We start from the raw sequence: 19,948 nt of genomic DNA, 5'->3' as shown, positions 1-19,948 counted from the left end.
GTATGATGAAAAATGCTTCAAAGGAGTGCATGTAAGAGTGACACTGTTTTGTCTCTAGGGCTTTGCTGCAGAGTTGCACAGAACCTTCAGGTAGTTAATCCCTAGGAACTATTCTTACATTTCTTATCCCTTTGCTCACACTCCTTAGCACTACTAGTTCTGCTTGTACCTAGCAAGGCACACAGCTTATGCTTGCAGAACGACAGGTTGCTTCCTTCAAACGTCAAAGAAATAGGAATTTAATGTAAGTACATGAAGTAAATATGGACATTCTGTTTGCTGCCCTGAATGATGAATGGTAGATGAAAGGATGATTGAAGGAGTGGATGGATGGAAAAAGTAATAAATATCATGTTATATGGCAAGTTAAGATTCAGGGAGAATTTCCAGCATCCAGCTGGAAAATATTTTAGGGAAAGACAGAATTTAAAACTGTTATCAAACCTCTCTCTTTCTTTCTCTATGGTTTCCTTTGCCTCAGTATTTAATTTTACTTTTGCATTTCTGTACATGTCTATTTCTGATCCCCCGCAAACCTCCTTCACTTCTAATCAATCCAGATCCACTCTATACATCAATGTATTGTGTGAATCTAATCCCTTAGTGATCCCCTGTCATGCACTTTGATCTTCTTCTGACCTAAGTGCACTAAGCCGACATTGTATTTTTACTCTTTTTCCCTTAGTGAGTGCCTGTTCTCAGAAGGCATGTTATTTGTGGGGTTTGCAAACTACAACCAAGCAGACATCATGCTCCATGTGACATCTACCATGCAATTTCCTTTCATGCCTCAGCATGGCCTCATGTATTGTGTAAATATTGTGGGGATAGTAATGGATAGCAATACATACTTCTGCTAAGCATGTTTTTCTTTCTTAGGCATCCTGAGCTATTTCTGTCCAGCTCTCCATGGTGCGATATTTGCCAATTGACTATAGGCGAGAGTTCTGATACAGCAAGAACCAGTCATTTACGTCTATTGAAATCACAAGGTTAAACAGGACTGTTGATTACAGTGAAACTTGAGTGCAATTATTTTGTGAAATTTTGGTTCATCTAAGGCAGTGGTTCTCAACCTGTGGGTCCCCAGATGTTGTTGGACTACAACTCCCATCATCCCTGAGCTCTGGCCTTGCTAGCTAGGGGTGATGGGAGTTGTAGTTCAACAACATCTGGGGACCCACAGGTTGAGAAAGGCTGATTACCACAGGTTGAGAAAGGTATTACCCTGGTGGTTCCCTCACTGCGAGAAGCAAAGTTACAGGAAACCTAGGACCCTTGTAGCTATGGGACCGCCTCTCCTGGTATGCCCTGCAGAGGACCTTAAGGTCCATAAATAACAACACTTTGGTAGTCCTGAGCCCCAAGGAGGTTAAATTGGCCTCAACCAGGGCTAGGGCCTTTTCAGCTCTGTCCCCAGCCTGGTGGAACACCCTACCGCAGGAGATCAGGGCCTTGCAGGATTTGACATCTTTCCGCAGGGCCTGCAAGACGGAGCTGTTCCGCCTGGCCTTTGAGCTGAATTCAGTCTAACCCCTCTCCTCATTTATTTATTTTTGATGGAACCCCTTATATGGGATTTTTATATAAATTTTCCCTCGCTCTTTTTGCTGGCCCATGTAGGAGCAGCATGGATAGTTTGGCCCCGGTGAATAGTTGATTTTTTTTCTCCTCTTATGACAGTGATCTATAGGCTACCACTAAAATGAGGCTGCATTTTAAGCTGCATTTAAAACTATATTCTAACTTATATTTTAATTAAAGTTTTTTTAAAAAAATGTTTTTACTGTATTTTACTCAGTGTTAGCTGCTCTGAGCCAAGTCTTGGCCGGGGAGGGTGGGGTATAAATTATTATTATTATTATTATTATTATTATTATTATTATTATTAACCAAGCAGAGGGCCTTCTCGGTAGTGGTGCCCGCCCTGTGGAACACCCTCCCATCAGATGTCAAAGAAATAAACATCTGACTTTTAGAAGACATCTGAAGGCAGCCCTGTTTAGGGAAGCTTTTAATGTTTAACAGACCATTGTATTTTAATATTTTGCTCGAAGCCACCCGGAGTGGCTGGGGAGACCCAGTCAGATGGGTGGGGTATAAATAAATTATTATTATTATTATTATTATTATTATTATTATTATTATTATTACCCTAGTATGGATTTTTCTCATGGTTAACTATGGCTACCTTTGCTTATTGTATAACTGTAGTTGGATCCTGGCTATAGTCTCTTTCATCCCATACTGCACCCGAGTGAAACAGAAACAATGGGTATTATTCAATGTTTGTTAGGCTGACCATATGTCTGGGAATTCCTGGACATGTTCTCTTTTGGGGGTGCTACATGCCCCCCCAGGTAATTTTACATTTTAAAGCAAATGTCCCATATTTTTTTTGGGGGGGGGTGTGCTTGGGCAGCTCTGGTTCTGGCAGGGACTCTGGTGCAGGCAATCTGGGCTCTGGTTCTGGCATGGTGGAGGGGCTATGGGGTGTCCAGATTTTTACCTCTGGAAATATGGCAAGCCTAAATTAGTCCTCCTCAGATTAGACCTGTTGAAATGCGTGGGGTGACTAAATTAGGTGAATTAATTTCAGTGAGTCTGCTTTGAGTAATCCTTAGTTGAATATTTCTCACGTGAATTTAAACAAATGCTGATATGCAGCCTTTCATAGATTTCCCTGATTTAATGACATATTAGATTGAATCAGTGTTTAATAGAAATATATATATATATATATATATATATATATATATATATATAGGTTTTGGTGTCTTCGGGTGTCTTCCCGTGTAAGAGTTGGGGTGTCTAGGCGACGTTTCGACGAGGTCTCACTCGTCATCTTCAGGCTGGTGCTTTCGGCTTCTTGTTACTAGCTCTGTTCTAGTAACAAGAAGCCGAAAGCACCAGCCTGAAGATGACGAGTGAGACCTCGTCGAAACGTCGCCTAGACACCCCAACTCTTACACGGGAAGACACCCGAAGACACCAAAACCTACATTCCTGTACCCGTGAAAATCTACGAAAGCATATATATATATATATATATATATATATATGCATTAAATCAGAGGCAGATAGTAGGAAAGAGAGATAGACTGCAGGTGCATATGAACAATGATGGTGGGTCAGAGCAGTGATGGCTGCAGCTCAGCATAGTGTCTCTCCTCTGCCCCAAACGAGCTTGATGCAGATGAGAAATGCACACAGACACTATGAAAGGCATGGATATTCCCTCTTGTTGCACTCTGACAGTCAGATCTATACTGCTTCTGAATGAATATAAAGCAAATCATTCCTAGCTTTCAGGAAATAGCCCCACTTAGCAGGGAATAAGCCCTATTGTCTTAATTCTGAGTAGATGTGGTGAGGTTTTTCAAACTGCTCTACAGAAAGTGGAGATTTCAGGAAGAGGCTGTATGTGAAAATTGGGGGTCAAACTGTTTGTTATTTAGCTGTGCTGTTCAGTTTAGGGATTTTTATTTATTTTTTACACAAATGGTGAGCATGCTGCAACCTCTACCTTACAGTTGTCCCTAAAAATATCACTAAGTTAGAATATGTCTCTAGACCCTCCATGTGCCCATATTTTCCAGCGACAGTCCTGGATTTAGAGAAGCTGTCTCAGTTTCTGATTTGATCCTGAAATGTCCTGCTTTTCCTTAGGTAAAGGGAAAGAGACCCCTGACCATTAGGTCCAGTCGTGACCGACTCTGGGGTTGCGGCGCTCATCTTGCTTTATTGGCTGAGGGAGCTGGCGTAAAGCTTCCGGGTCATGTGGCCAGCATGACTAAGCTGCTTCTGGAGAAGTCGTAGGCTTTGTGGTTTAACCCACAGCGCCACCAACGTCCCTCCTGCTTTTCCTTAGGATGTCCCTATTTTCATTGGAGAAATGTTGTGGGGTATGGAATTATGTGACCACCAAATCATGGAGATAATGAACTATACAACTTTTAGAAGAGATCTGAAGGCAGTCCTGTAAAGGGAAGTCATTTTTATGTTTACTGGCTTATTATGTTTTTATATATGTGGGAAGCTGCCCAGAGTGGTTGGGGCACTGCAGTCAGAGGCGCAGAGTATACATAACAAAATAACATAATAATAATAATAATAATAAGAAGAAGAAGAAGAAGAAGAAGAAGAATAAGAATAATAATAAAGTCACTATTTTCAATGGAAAATGTTGGAAGATATGTGTCTCTGAATACCAGTTGTGGAAGAACATGAGTGGTAGAATGTTATGGTGCTTTTGATTTCCAATAGGTATTGAGTTGGCCATTGCTAGACACTGGATGGAACCATATTCTTGCACAAGCAACATTTATAATGGTCTCTCTTATTCCCCCAATAGACTGAGAAGACATGTCTAATGTAACCAGCGTAAGATATTTCCTGCTTCTGGGATTTTCAGAGCAAAGGGAACTCCAGATCTTACACCTTGCAGTCTTCACAGCAATGTACATGGCAATTCTCATTGGAAACTTCCTCATCATCATTCTGGTAGCTAGAACTACCCACCTTCAGACCCCAATGTATTTCTTCCTTGTCAACTTATCAGTTGTTGACCTAGGATCCACAACCGTCACCATTCCCAGATCAATAGCTAATGCCCTGATGAACACAACACATATTTCTTATTCTGAATGTGTTGCACAAATGCTATTGTTCCTCTTCTTCATGTCATCAGACATTTTCCTCCTCGCTGTCATGGCCTATGACCGGTATGTGGCCATCTGTCACCCACTGCACTATACCTCTGTGATGAAGTGGGGAAGGTGTGTTCAGCTGGCAGGTGGGGCATGGGCAGCAGGCTTCCTTAATGCTGCTCTGCACACAGGTACCATTTTTTCACTGCCCTTCTGCTCCAACATCATCACTCAGTTCTTCTGTGAAATCCCACACCTGATGAAGATATCCTGCTCTGATCCATACTTCAGTGAAATGTGGGCCCTTCTCTTTAGTTCAGCCTTAGGTCTTGGCTGCTTTGTGCTCATTGTCACATCCTACGTGCAGATCTTTACAGCAGTGCTGAGAATGTCCTCCAAGGCAAGCAGGCAGAAAGCCTTCTCTACTTGCATTCCTCACCTCACTGTTGTCTCTCTCTTACTTAGTACAGGTATCTTCTCCTATGTCATGCCAACCTCCAGCCCTTCATATAATCTGGATGAAGTGCTTGCTGTGATATACTCAGTGGTTCCTCCAATGATGAATCCGTTGATTTACAGCATGAGGAATAAGGATGTCAAAACTGCCCTGTGGAAGCTGTTTTACCAGACACTTCCAAACAATAAATCAGTTCCATAGTTTAAAAACTACTGCTGCCACCATCACATGTGATTTGAGGTGTATGTCATTTCTACACCTGCTTAAAATATCAAGGAAATGGGTGGTTAAGGCACTTTATTGTTCACACCCCTTAAACAGGGAACACTTTCTCAAGGGTTGCCTATTATGCTTGCTTACAAACTTGGGACCATGCATCCATGCTTTGTCCTGGCTTTTGGGATGGGGGAGGAGACATGTATCCAGAAAAAAAAATCCACAGGTGCAGCAGCTTCCTCAGTCACATGCTTCGTATAGCCATGATGAATTGCTGACTGAACATATCTGTTTAAGGCACTTTGCTTCCCTGCCGCAATCACAATTGTATAAAATCTCCAGGCAAGAATTCTACAGGTTAGCCACTTTCCAATCCCTTGCTACAGATGTAGATGATGAATTTCTGCCTTTAACATCCATACCAGGCACCCTGATTCTGGCACATTCCACCTGTTATAGTAAGTGTGGCAACCCTACGTGACAACATTTAAGTGTAATGGTAGTGACCATCCCCTGCTTGCATCCACATTTCACCTGCATGCTGTCCAAAGCATATTTTTCTAATGTACCACCTCAGTGCCTCATTCATTCATACATACATACATATAGCGGTTCTTATTGGCATGCAGTCTCCTGTTTGACAGAATTGAAAAAGACTGTGCCATTGAAACAGATTTTTTCAACTGGTGTTCGACCTTCAGGTTTATATTTCTATTTTCTAACATTGTTTACTTGGGCCTCATTTTATCTTTATTAGTGTGGTTTATGCTATATATATTTACAATATAGTACCTTTATATAGTCAAAATGTAGTTTTAAAACCAGCTATATCCTCTTCTGTCTTCTGGTGTGCTAGAATTCTAGCTGCATGACTTTCTTATATCAGACCTGCTCTGCTCACAATTTGTGGCCTATGAAACTGAACTCTGCTCACCAGCCAGGGATGTGAGGAACCTCCATTTTATCATGGGTCTTAGACAATAGTGGGGAATGACATAGCATGACACGACATATGGCTAGTTGGCTGGATTTGTCTGGGGGGGGGGGGTTTCAGGGCTGCCTTTGGCTGCACCTGTAACAGGATTGCACTTCTGTATGAGTGTGCATGCACATGAAAGCTCATACCAAGAACAAACTTAGTTGGTCTCTAAGGTGCTACTGGACAATTTTTAATTTTTAAAAAATAGATATTTCTACTGTGTCAGACCAACACGGCTACCTACCTGAATCTAGAACCAAGGATTATAGTGTACCTGTGTGAGGTCAAGATGTGCCCCTATATCTTAAAAAAAAATCACAATGGTCTGCTGAAGGAAAGAACATTGACAGACATGTGCAGTGCCTAAAGCGGAACCAAAACAGAGTTAGTGTGAGTTTTTTATTGTCTTTTTAAAGAGGTTCATCTATCATTTACATAATAAACACAAGAAAGGGGAAAAAGAGCCTTCCACTGAGCACAGTCCCAGTGCTTTTTAAATAACACTAATGTCTCAACAAATGAAACTGATCTGTAGAAAATGTAACTTGAAAAAGAGACATTGCACATACCTTTGCAAACCAAGAAATCTCTAATTAAAAATATATATGAATATTTCTCTTTCAAATACAAATACCTTTCAAAATGTTATCATTACTGGTGGACTATAGCCATGTTCTCTTGAAGTTGAATTGGAAATAAAGCTGAAACATGTTTTACAAAACTTTTCTGATTTTGTGAACTTTCCTGGGTTTTCAACATTGTGAGTGATTCCCCCCCCATTAATATCAAGTCCCACACCCGTATAATGGTGTATAATTTTCATTGTCAAAGAACATCTCATTCACCTACACACCTACAAAAATCTCTTGGTACTTTTAACATTCAGAAATTTATTGTGGCATATATCTCTGTGGGGAGATACATACTGTAGGATGGGTGGAAACTGCTTTTAAGCGGTACTCTTCCATATGCTGGACATGTAGTGTATGCATGTTGCAATTCTATGGTTATCTGCAATTTGAGGGATCCTGCCTACGGCGGTGGTGTTTTGCAGGCCTATGATTGCTTCCCTAATGATGAAGGGATTTCCCCAATGCCTAGCAGGGATGCTGAAGAGCTGCCATTGCATCAGCCTCTGCAACAATGTTACTGTTGCATTAATTACTTGAGCATTGCAGTTCCCCCGCCCCAATTCCATATGGGTATGATAAGAAACAGAAGAGGAATCCTTGCCTGGGTCTCACTGTGCGTGCAGCATGAGAAAGATAGCCTGAGAAAGGTAGACAGCAGCAATTCATGATGAGAGAGAGCCTAAGACTGAAAACTTTGAAGGTGGTCTATTGCTCTTAGAAAAGTGACCTATTTTGGCAGTGGCTCTGGGCTGTTAGTGCTGTGCAATTCGGGGGAAGAAGGAGGTAATCTTTAGTGACCAACAGAAGTCAGCAACATACTTCCACCATCACATAAGTCTCCCCTCTTAGTGCTTTTAAAAGACGCTTTTCCTCTAACATACACCTGTGAAACAAAAGGAGCTGTGAATCCAACAGAGAAGAGACTGCGATGGATCTCTCATACTGGCATGAAATGTGAGGAAACAGCATCAAGGAGCCACAGGTGAGAGCTGAGTGCATGGTGGGGACCAAAGGAGGATAAACTACTCCAGAAAGGAGCATGACGTGTCCCCCACCAGACACACTCTCCCTCTCCAAACACCCCATACACACCACACGACTTCTACTACTTTTGTTTTAAACCCTGTACATAGTATGGAATTTCTACTATTTCTTTCCAAATGTGATACAGTGGTACCTTGGGTTAAGTACTTAATTCGTTCTGGAGGTCCGTTCTTAACCTGAAACTGTTCTTAACTTGAGGTACCACTTTAGCTAATGGGGCCTCCCGCTGCCGCCGCCGCACAATTTCTGTTCTCATCCTGAAGCAAAGTTCTTAACCCGAGGTACTATTTCTGGATTAGTGGAGTCTGTAACCTGAAGCGTCTGTAGCCTGAAATGTCTGTAACCTGAGGTACCACTGTATATCCCCTGTTAGGAAGATGAGGCAAGATTGGGGACAGAGATAATGGCTTGTGAGTCAGGAGGTTAAGGAATCACCTGCAGCATAGAACCATATGGTAAAGTAAACTCACAAGAATCATATTGACTTGGATCCTCAAGATAGATAAAATTAATATGTTTTCATAAGAAATATATGGCTATCCTTGCATCTGTCTGTGACCCCTGAGAAGCCTCTGTGCCATTTTGTAGAAGGGGCTCCTAACAACATGGGTCCCACACCTTTGTAATTTTATTTATTTATGACACTTTTGTCTTTGTGAAAGAACTCTGGGTGGCCAACACATGATTCAATGACACTCTTCCATCCAGGTAGTGTTCCTAGCGAAACCAGTTCAGCTTTCTGAGGTGCAAGGAGATCTGTGTCTGTGCAATAGGGCTTTCCTATGCCTTTTTCCACACTGCTAACACCACACTCTCTGTACTGAAGGACCCTTAGAAATGCAATTTGAAGAGACTCAAGTAGGCTGCAGGTGGTGTTGGGGACTTATTAGTGGAAATGCCTTTCTGTTGGCACAAAATTTGTTTGGGTCCAGTAAAATACTATATTGGGAAAACTGAAATTATGAGGTCATTCATTTAATAATAAAGTAATAAAAAGTATCATACATGGCAGTAAATATAGTTCTAAAATTAATGGGGGGGATAAGACTTTAGAATGAACACACATTGTTTTATGTGCACGGGATCATTATTTTTCTGCTCTTCCTTCAGCAGCCAAAATCTTATAGATGACATGTCCAACATAACAATCATTGACAATTTTCTACTCATGGGATTTTCAGGGGACCAAGAATGGCAATTTTTGCACTTTGTGATCTTCTTAGCAATATACCTGGCTATTCTGATGGGAAATCTTCTTATCATTATCCTCATAGCCATCAACAGTCACCTGCACACCCCCATGTATTTTTTTCTTGTCAACCTATCAGTGCTTGATGTTGGGTCAACCACTGTCATTATTCCAAAATCAATGGCCAATTCCCTCATGAACATAAAGCTGATTTCATATTCACAGTGTGTCACTCAACTGTTTTTGTTCATCCATTTCCTGTCATCAGACTTCTTCTTCCTCACTGTCATGGCATATGACCGATACGTAGCCATTTGCCACCCTTTACACTATTCGTCTATGATGACATGGAGTAGCTGTATCTGGATGGCAAGTGGAGCCTGGATGGCAGGCTTCCTTTATGCTGCTTTGAACACTGGTACTGTTTTTTCACTTCCTTTCTGCTCCAATGTCATCCACCAGTTCTTCTGTGAAATTCCACACCTACTGAAGATCTCCTGTTCTGATTCATACCTCACTGAGATTTGGGCTCTTCTTTTGAGTTTCACAATAGGTCTTGGCTGCTTTGTGTTCATTATCATGTCCTATGTTCAGATATTTACTGCAGTGTTGAGAATGCCCTCCATGGCAAACAGGCAGAAAGCCTTCTCCACTTGCATTCCCCACATCACTGTTATCTCCATATTAGTCAGTACTGCCATTTTTACCCATCTTATTCCAACCTCTGACTCAGAATATAATTTAGATCAAGTGCTTGCTTTGTTGTATACTGTGGTGCCTCCACTGCTGAACCCAATAATTTACAGTATGAGGAACAAAGATGTCAAAACTGCCTTGTGGAATTTGTTGGGTTTTATTCTTGCTAAAAAGAATAAAAATATGGCTCTGATTCTCCTATGAGTTTTCTTCTTCCAACTTGTCTTGTGATGCAGCTTAAGATTATTGTCTTGTAACATTTGTTTTGTTATGCAAAAATACATTCTGCTTCCTATGTATGTATATCTTTCCCTTCCATAGTCTAAAGAAGTGAATGGAATGAGAAACTTGTATAATAAGTAAATAACAAATAAATACTATATAGTATTTACTTTCCTTCTGCAGTGAAGAAAATTGAACGTGATGTTGAAAGTGTATGCTGGACTCTATATGAAAACAGAGAGCTTCTTTATCCATATGCATTCTTCATTTCATTAGCTGTCCTGGTGCTTAAAGGAATGTTCAAGTGGTCTGGGACACCCCCCCCCCCGGTTTTCAAGAAAGCCTTAAAAGTGAGAAGTAACATATCTATAGGCTGAAATTTGTTTGTTTCCCTGATGAGCTTCGACTATTTTGTCACGTAATGTAGTATCCTTGCTTGCCCCCCCCACCTAATATCCTTTTTGTTGCACATTCCTGATCATATCTGCTCACGTTGCTATTGAGAGGATCATGTGTGATTTCTCATTCAATACTGTTTGTAGCTGAAAATGCTTTGGAGTGATTATGCTGCTTCATTTCTTGTTAGTGCTTCTGCTGAAACCCCATAATTTTTCATATCACACATTTTCTGGTTTATTTTTTTTTTACTGTGACCCCTCTGGACAACAATAATGTGGCAGCATTGGAAAAGCATTGCAGAGCAAACTAAAACTGAACAAATTACCACTTCTGCACTATTATTGTGTCAATATATTTGCAGAATACACACTTAATAAACCACCAGTCTTGGGAGATGACCTTTGTAAAGTAACATTTGTTCTACAATTATGCCGTTGATTTGAAATTTGTATCCCAGAATAGAATGTACCGCATTCAGTGTTCCTGAACCCAATATTATATCCACATCCCTATGCTAGATAGCTCTGTCTGACATCTAGCTGTCACCAGTGAACTGTATACCCACTACACCATTTGTGGAAAGTGTGGTGGGACATAGCTCTCACCTGACCTCCCAGCAACTGAGTTCCTGCTGTTTACCAGGAAGGAGAGGAGGAAAGGTGAGGAGATGATAAGGTTGACAAGGGTAGAAATACCTGAAATTATGAGATTCTCCTTCACTGGAATGTTAGGAGAGCACTACTCCTTCAACACACCACCTACAGCTTCACTGCACTACCCAGAACTCTTTAAGATACATTTAGGAATGGACTGAAGGAACTTTAAAGCCTTTGACAATAGCCCAGTACAAGAAGCAAAAATGGCAAACATATCCACAACAGGTAATATGTTTCCTTGGTACCTAGGTACACTGGTATAAAAGAGACCCAGACACTGAAAAACATCAGCGTACTGAAGATGATGAAGTCAACTAGGAAAGCTATGGTGAAATTGATCATGGCTACAAAAATTGATTGGCAGAATAAATTACTAGAATTTGCCATAATGTCACATATGACTAACAGGCTGAGAGGCAATACAAATCAAAGCTTTATTCAAAAATGGGACATGTTCAATAAATATTTAAAGAAATACAACAGCGGTGTGGCATCTATGGTAGCATTTGAATGGTTTCTGTGTTTATCAACAACAAAAAAGCAAATGGTTGTAAAAGGTGTAAGAAATTATAGGATTACATAAATAGAACAAAGTAATAATTATTTGTATAACTGAATAAGTAGAATTTGTAAATACATTGGGAGGTGACGAGCAGTCTTATGTAGTTAAGCAAGAAGGTATGGTGATTTGTACTGTATAGGAATGAACTGACTTCTACTTGTAACTTCTGAAATACTACATATATGTTATGTTATCAACTAAATTTAATAAAGCAGAAAACACTGGGGGGAAGTGGGAGGGGAGAAATTGATGATGGCCACAGTAGAAAATGGTGTTGGAGCCTTCATTGCACTCCTGAATAACTGTCATGAGTGTGTGCACATTGCAGCTATAAGGGTATGAGTACCTTGCTGGATCCTGCCTACGATGTTTGATGTTTCATGGCTGTATATTTACTTCCCTAATGTTGAAGGGAAATTCGCTTTTCAGTCTACAATTGACCGCCCTCTGAGCTGCAAACAGGTATCCCAATTGTCTAACTTTCTTCTGCTGTATACTCAATGAGACCCAGAGAGACCTTCCTCTTCTGTTTCTAATCATTCTCATATGCAACAGGAAGGTAATGTTTAAGTCATCGACCCAAGAGAATGAATGCAATAGTGAAATGGTTGCAGAGGCTGATGCAGTGAGAACTCTTAAGAATCATTACCAGGAATAGAACATTTAATTGACACTGGCACTGGGCCATTAGTGCTGTGCTATTCAGGGAAAGTGGGAGTTAAGCTTTAGAGACCAATAGGAGTCAGATTTATATTTCCACCACCACATAAGTCTGTCCCTTTTGCTGCTGTTTGAAATAAGCCTTTCCTCCTGTGTAGCCTGAGGAGATTTTGAACCTGACAGAGGAGAGAGTGAGAGGAATCTCCCACAATTGCATGAAATGTGAAAGAAATATAAATCTGAGGAAAGAAAAAGGGAAGGGAAGATATATAATTGACTTGCTTGTACTTCATTGAGGGGGAACAAAAGAATAGAGACATCTAGAATCAAGGTAAATAGAAGCAATTTTGCTAATAAAGGATCTGGAGCAGAATTGCAAATATCAACGGATCAGGGCTATCTTCAAAGGGGATCCAAAATATAATGTCAAAAGAAATCAAATTGGGTTCAAATAACAAAGAGACTGAGACACAGGAGAATGCTAGGTGCGTCTTTCTTCATTGGCATAAGGCAGGCTACCTCAACCTCAGCCGTGAAGATGTTTTTGGCTTACAACTCCCATGATCCCTAGCTAGCAGGACCAGTGGTCAGGGATGATGGCAATTGTAGTCTCAAAACATCTGGAGGGCTGAGGTTGCGGAAGCCTGGCATAAGGCGAGTGCAGCAGGTGGTGGAAATCACTAGAATTTGAGGGTGTGGTTAAGTGGAATGTTTTTGTTTGTTTTGTTTTTGCTGCTGTAACATGTGTATGGCTCCAAGCCAAGGAAGGAAAACAATTCAATGGGAAAGCTAAAATGGTGGTATCATATATTTAACAAAAAAGTAATAGAAAGAAATCCTACATGAAAGTTTATAGAATTCTGAAATTGGTGGAAAAAATCAAGAATATAGATTCTTTTATGTGCAATGAATTGATAATTTTTTCTGCTCTCCAACAGTCAAAATATGATGGAGGCTGTGCCCAACATAACTGTCATTGATAATTTTCTACTTCTGGGATTTTTGGGGGACCGAGAATGGCAAATTTTGCAATCTTTGATCTTCTTAGCAATGTACCTGGCTATCCTGATGGGAAATATTCTGATCATTATCCTGATAGCTGTCAACAGGCACCTGCACACACCAATGTATTTCTTTCTTCTCAACTTATCAATTCTGGACCTTGGATCAACCTCTACCATCATTCCCAAATCTCTGGCTAATTCCATCATGAACATAAGGCTGATTTCATATTCACAATGTGTCGCACAAGTGTTTTTCTTCGTGTTTTTTGTGTCATCAGACCTCCTCCTCCTCACTGTCATGGCCTATGACCGATATGTGGCCATCTGCCACCCTTTGCACTATGCATCCATGATGAAATGGAGTAGTTGCATCCAGATGGCAGGTGGAACATTAATGTGTGGTTTGCTCAATGCTGCTTTGCACACTGGTACTGTTTTTTCAATGCCCTTCTGCTCCAATGTCATCCACCAGTTCTTCTGTGAGATACCACGCCTACTTAAGATCTCCTGCTCTGATTCATACCTCAATGAAATATGGGCCCTTCTTTTTAGTACAGCAATCTGTCTTGGTTGCTTTGTGTTCATTGTCATGTCCTATGTGCAGATCTTTACTGCAGTGTTTAGAATGCCCTCCATGGCAAACAGGCAGAAAGCCTTCTCCACTTGCATTCCCCACATCACAGTTGTCTGCATATTATTATTCACTTCTGTCTTCACCTACTTAATGCCTACCTCTAATTCTCCATACCATCTGGATGAAGTGCTTGCTGTGTTATATACTGTGGTGCCTCCACTGATGAACCCAATAATCTACAGCATGAGGAACAAAGATGTCAAAACTGCCTTGTGGAAGTTGCTGAGTTTTAATTTTGGTAAGAAAACTAAAAAGATGCCTCCCATTTGCCTTTAATCCTGTTCCTCTTTGATCTTATCTTGTAATGCAGATTAATAATAATAATAATAATAATAATAATAATAATAATAATGATACAATATTATTAATATAGAAGCTTATCTCTGTAACAACAGTTTTCTGCAGTAATAAATTATATTGCCATTTTGCAAACAGAAACCTGGGAGAGATCATTCTTTCTGTATTTTGTGTCCTGGAAAGCATTATGACTTATACATGTTTTATCTACCTCTATATGTAGACAACCCCAGTTTTTTGACATGATTTTTGTGTCAAAAAAGCATCGTGCAATACGCGGAAAAATATGGTATCTACTCTATACATGACTATGCCTGCAATCATAACCTCATTTACCTCAGAGCAGGCCAACTGATTATAACAGGGCTTACTCACACCCCCTTTTAGTCTTTCTGGATGAAGAAGCTGTCCCTTCTTATTCCTTATCTTCTCATGTTTTTTTGCTTGCTAGGCACCCCACTTTTCAGCCTTCTGAAGCAAGCTTGCTCTATCCAGTGCATCTACCCAGCATATCTGCTGCTGCACTTCTCTGGAATATAAACCTTTCATTCATAGAGGGCTGTGTTTCATGATGTAACCCTCCTTACTACTATATCTAAACATAATTTTGTTGCCATGAGATGTGGTGAATTTAACACAGTTTTATAAATGATTAGGCAATTCAGAGAATAAATGATCTCTCAATAGCTACTAGTAATGATGTCCATCACAAGTTGCAAGTTCAGATACTTTCAAGTACCAGTTGCATGAATGGGTTCTGCTTATGGGTTTCCAAAAACATCTGGTTGTCTGCTTTGGAAAATAGGATGCTGGCCTAAATAGACTTCTGCTTGCATCCACATAAAATCTTCTTTTGCTCTTATATTCTCTTGAGGGGAAGGATATTTCTGATGCTATTACCCCAAGTTACTTTAATGCATGTGTGTCTGTACTGCAACTAAATTAAGGTTACCAGATTTTTTCAATGAATCTGGGGACACTTTTCAACTTCAGTAGGAATGATAGGATTTTGTCAGGGGACTGATTTGTAAATCCGGGGACTGTCCCCGGGAAACAGGGACATCTGCTAACCTTAAACTAAATGGTTATCAGAATTTTTCTTGGTGTTCCCTAGTATCTTTGATTATTTGTGGGTGTACAACAATTTACCTAATGATGAAGGAAAATCTTCCATTCCTTAGAATGATGCTAAAGAGCTGGCATTGTCTCAGCCTCTGCTACAATTCAGCTATTACATTTGTTCCCTTGGGTGGATGACTTAAACATTTCCTCCCTATTCCATGTGGGGATGTTTGGAAATTCAAAACAGGAGCTCTCTGGGTCTCACTGAATATTGACAACTGGAAAATGCAATGCAACATAGCCTTAGATTGCAAACTTTGAAAGTAGGCAGTTGTAGTCAGAAAAGTCAGCATTGTAGCCACTCTGTGCCATTAATGCTGAGCTATTCCGGGAAACAGGGAGTAAATCTTTAGAGAACAAAATGATTCAGGTAGATATGTCTCCTATCACATAAGCCTGCCTCTTTTACTGCTGTTTGAAACAAGTTCTTTCTTCAAGACACACCTGTCAACCCAAGATGAGTTGCTGTGATCTGATAGAAGAAAAAGAGAGGAATCACTCACAATTGCATGGGATGTGAAAGAATTATGGCAAATCTGAGGGAAAAATGGAAAATATACACATGATTTGTTCACACTTTACTGAGTGAAAGATTAAAAGGTGTCAGAAAAAGGGAGAGACACCTAGACCAACGAAGGTAAATAGAAACCATTTTGCTGATAAATCATTTGAAGCAGAATTGCCAAAGAAATATATAGAAAAATACAGTACCCATTTTATCTGTGTCCTTCAATCTTGTGTCCTCAGATCTCCTTTGCTGATATTCCTTTAATTTCTTCCACTTAATTCTATTCCACTTTTTTTTTTTGCTTTTTTCCATCTTTATTTTTTAAAATATCATTGCTATTACATTGTTATTATGTTGTTGCTGCTGTTGTTGTTTTCTTTTTCTAGGTGATTATCCTCTCATTTGTATGTTCAGTATCCCCAATCCTGCTCTATCCCACTAGAATAGTGGCTTAATCATGCACCTTCTCTTATTTTCAATCTATTTCTTCTGAGATGGATAAATAAATTGAAGTTCAGAGAAGCAGCATCTATCCTTCTATCGTCCCCAATATATACACTTGCAACCCCTGAAATGCCTCTCTGGAAGTTTGGGGAGGAAGCTGCTAACAAATCGATGGCTGCTAGGGAGAGCTAGGGATGGGAAAATTCCTCTGGCAAAATGAAGTTATCATAGGATCCAAGGCATTATAATTTTATTTCTGACCTGTATGCTCCAGATTTGTCCCCAAAGATCTCAGAGTGGTTATGGTTCCTTGACACTCTTCCATCCTGATAACATTCATGACCAAACCTGATTAACCTCAGGCATGGAGCTGTATCACACACATTTAGGCTATTTTCTAAGCAGAAGAACACAGAGTTAGAATTACACAAATCTGGACTGTGAGTTTTGCCTTAAAGAGTTTTGACCCAGAGAATTGGGAATGAAACACTGGTTGCATTGTGGGGCTTCTTCTCCCCATGGCAAACCCCTGACATCTCAGGATGAAGGACAGTTAAGTAATGACATTAGGTGGGTTGGGGAACAAGTGTGCTACAGCTGTTTGGAGGAATCACTAGAATCTGAGGGTGCTGTTTGTTGGAAGTGCCTTTTTGCTGGTGCAAAATACAAACAAATGAACAAAAACAAACAAACTACAACCAGGAAATGGGGGTGGGGTGGGGTAAGTAGCAAATTACAGGGAGATATTTCAGAATTTATAATAAAGACACCTTCTTCTATGTGCAAATGAATTAATCAATACTGTTTCTCTTCTACCAACAGTCAAAATATGATTCATGCCTTTCTCAACATAACAATGATTGAAAATTTCGTACTTCTAGGATTTTCTGGGGGTCGAGATCTGCAGATTTTACACTTTGTGATCTTCTTTGCAATGTACCTGACTGCCCTGGTGGGAAATCTTTTGATCATTACCCTGGTTGCTGTCAACAGTCATCTGCACACCCCAATGTATTTTTTTCTTGTCAATTTATCAATCCTTGATGTTGGCTCAATCTCCGTCATCATTCCCAAATCCATGGCAAATTCTCTCATGAACATAAAACTGATTTCATATTCACAGTGCGTTACTCAAACGTTTCTCTTCATCCTTTTTGCATCATCAGACTTCTTCCTCCTCACTGCCATGGCCTATGACCGATATGTAGCCATCTGTCACCCTTTGCACTATGCATCTATGATGAAATGGAGTAGCTGCATTCAAATGGCAGGTGGAGCATGGATGTTTGGTTTGTTCAATGCTGCTTTGCACACTGGTACTGTCTTTTCACTTCCTTTCTGCTCCAATGTCATCCACCAGTTCTTCTGTGAAATCCCACGCCTGGTAAAAATCTCCTGCTCTGATTCATACCTCAATGAAATTTGGGCTCTTCTATTTACTGCTGTGTTAAGTCTTGGTTGCTTTGTGTTCATTGTCATGTCCTATGTTCAGATCTTTACTGCAGTGTTGAGAATGCCCTCCATGGCAAACAGGCAGAAAGCCTTCTCCACTTGCATTCCTCACATCACAGTTGTCTCCATATTATTCATCACTTCTGTCTTCACCTACTTAATGCCAACCTCTAATTCTCCATACCATCTGGATGAAGTGCTAGCTGTGTTATATACTGTGGTGCCTCCACTGATGAACCCAATAATCTATAGCATGAGGAACAAAGATGTCAAAACTGCCTTGTGGAAATTGCTGGGTTTTATTTTTGGTAGGAATAATAAAAAGAGGCCTCCCGTTCACCTATAAGCCTGTTTTTGTTTCATCTCTTCTTGCAATACAGCTTTTTTTTAAAAAAGCACTGAGCTCACCTTACATAGCTTTTTCCTGTAATAATAGTTTTCTGTAACAATAAACTTTGCTACCTTTTTACAATAGTTTAGTTTACAATAGTTTAGGCATTCCTTGTCCAGGGAGGCCTAGCTATTTTAATCTCTGATGACCTTCTTGGCATCTTAAAGCATTTTAATTAGATGCTTACCAATATTTTAACTAACTTGCTTTATGGCTTTATTTTGCTTTGTATTTTATTACTGTTCTGCCATCTTTTATGATATTTTACTGTATTTGCATTATTGATGACATCTACTTAATTTATATTTGGTGGAAAGTTAGAATACAAACATAAGAAGAAATAAATAAAGATTTTGTTTATTCAGAATATTCAGAATATTTCACCTTCCTTCCATCAACACAGGCACATACTTTCAGGTCTCAGCCACACATCTGTTTGCCCTGCCACATTCTCCCAGGAAAATCCAATCTTTAGAGCTGAATTGGAACAAACAGAAACTGTGCATTCTGCAGATGGCTGTTTGTTCTTGTTTTTGTTCTTGTCTATTGTTAAAGAAAGGGTTTTCTGGGGAAAACAACACACCATGGCAAAATTGCTTGGACCTGTACCTCGAAAGCATGGGACAAGTGGAAATCCACTCTGACCTGCACTTATGAGGCAGGAGACAAGCAGATGTATGGATGAGTGCTTGCTTCAATTTGTTTTGTTTTGTGCAGTGTGATAGTGGATATATCTCAGTGAATGTTGTTTGTTATTCATTCCATACATTATTATTTGTCACATATGTGGCACATGAGACGTACTGAGCATTCTTGAATGCAGCAGGTTGGTGGAACTTAAGCCTGTATAAATTCACACCCTGTAAATGTCCAGCACTAGCCTAGTCGAGCTAAAAGAAAGCACCACAACACAGAGAGCCAGCTCACCTAGCATTACCTACCAGGGAATGGGGTGCACTTGTGACACACAAGGAGAGTTTCCAAGTCCCCTGATCAGGTGTGTATGAACTGTAGAGATAGCTCACCGAAAATGGCTCATAATTGCCAGCACAGGAATACAAACAAACTGGGCACAGAGTGCACACAGAGTCTCTAGCAGTGCTCATTGGGGCAGGCAATCAACACAATGTGTGTGCCACACATCAGCACAAGCTCTTATCACACAGGTATGTGCACCAACAGCATGGGACAGTGTGGCCAGGTAAGCAAGCACACAGGAGCACACCAGAACACCCATGTTGCACCCACATTGCACCCACTGCACAGACCCCAAACACCCACCTTATCCAGCATTGAAATCCCACTCTACAAGAATGCACAGCGCGCACAGAGAAATCATAAAGATAGTTTATTGAATGCACCCTATAAGTTGCACATGACTACAGGCACTAAGCAGGCAGTGAGCAGGTAGGAAACTTAGGCACAAGCTGCCCCAGAGTCCTCAAGGGCTGCTGCAGAGGGCATGGCCCCAATGATAGGCACCAGGCACATCCTCCTCCAATGTCTCTTCTTCCTCTGTGGTGGTGGCAGACGTTTTTGACTGCAACTTGCTTAATGTCTTACCTGATGGGTCATTTCTCAACCTTTTGCAGAACACATAACGGTCTACAAACCTCTAAAAACAGGAAGATTTGCTTTTTCCTCGCACATTTGTAATTAGGCATATTCCTTTTATGTGTAAAGGGACTGTCAGGGATAGATTCACATATGCCCCTTGCATAAAGCTTAGATATAG

At 40.4% G+C, this 19,948-nt stretch overlaps 4 protein-coding genes across 4 annotated transcripts; all 4 read left to right on the top strand.

The window, feature by feature from the left end:
* Positions 1-4,365: 4,365 nt before the first annotated feature.
* Positions 4,366-5,307, top strand: LOC308571783 (olfactory receptor 14I1-like; the record flags this gene model as incomplete). The annotated part of the gene is made up of 1 exon (XM_081167409.1): positions 4,366-5,307. One exon carries the CDS (start codon positions 4,366-4,368, stop codon positions 5,305-5,307), a length of 942 nt encoding a protein of 313 aa, XP_081023535.1.
* Positions 5,308-9,109: 3,802 nt separating this feature from the next.
* Positions 9,110-10,066, top strand: LOC308571782 (olfactory receptor 14I1-like; the record flags this gene model as incomplete). The annotated part of the gene is made up of 1 exon (XM_081167408.1): positions 9,110-10,066. One exon carries the CDS (start codon positions 9,110-9,112, stop codon positions 10,064-10,066), a length of 957 nt encoding a protein of 318 aa, XP_081023534.1.
* Positions 10,067-13,351: 3,285 nt separating this feature from the next.
* On the top strand, positions 13,352-14,275 carry LOC308571781 (olfactory receptor 14C36-like; the record flags this gene model as incomplete). Its single annotated transcript, XM_081167407.1, has 1 exon — positions 13,352-14,275. The coding sequence occupies exon 1, from the start codon at positions 13,412-13,414 to the stop codon at positions 14,273-14,275; it is 864 nt and encodes a 287-aa protein (XP_081023533.1). The 5' UTR covers positions 13,352-13,411.
* A 2,975-nt stretch (positions 14,276-17,250) lies between these two features.
* Positions 17,251-18,168, top strand: LOC308571779 (olfactory receptor 14A16-like; the record flags this gene model as incomplete). The annotated part of the gene is made up of 1 exon (XM_081167406.1): positions 17,251-18,168. The coding sequence occupies exon 1, from the start codon at positions 17,305-17,307 to the stop codon at positions 18,166-18,168; it is 864 nt and encodes a 287-aa protein (XP_081023532.1). The 5' UTR covers positions 17,251-17,304.
* Positions 18,169-19,948: the final 1,780 nt, after the last annotated feature.

The sequence above is a fragment of the Podarcis bocagei genome, assembly GCF_964188305.1.
Source record: "Podarcis bocagei genome assembly, chromosome: 13".
NCBI classification, from domain to species: Eukaryota; Metazoa; Chordata; class Lepidosauria; order Squamata; family Lacertidae; genus Podarcis; species Podarcis bocagei.
This window is presented reverse-complemented; position numbering and strand designations above follow the sequence as displayed.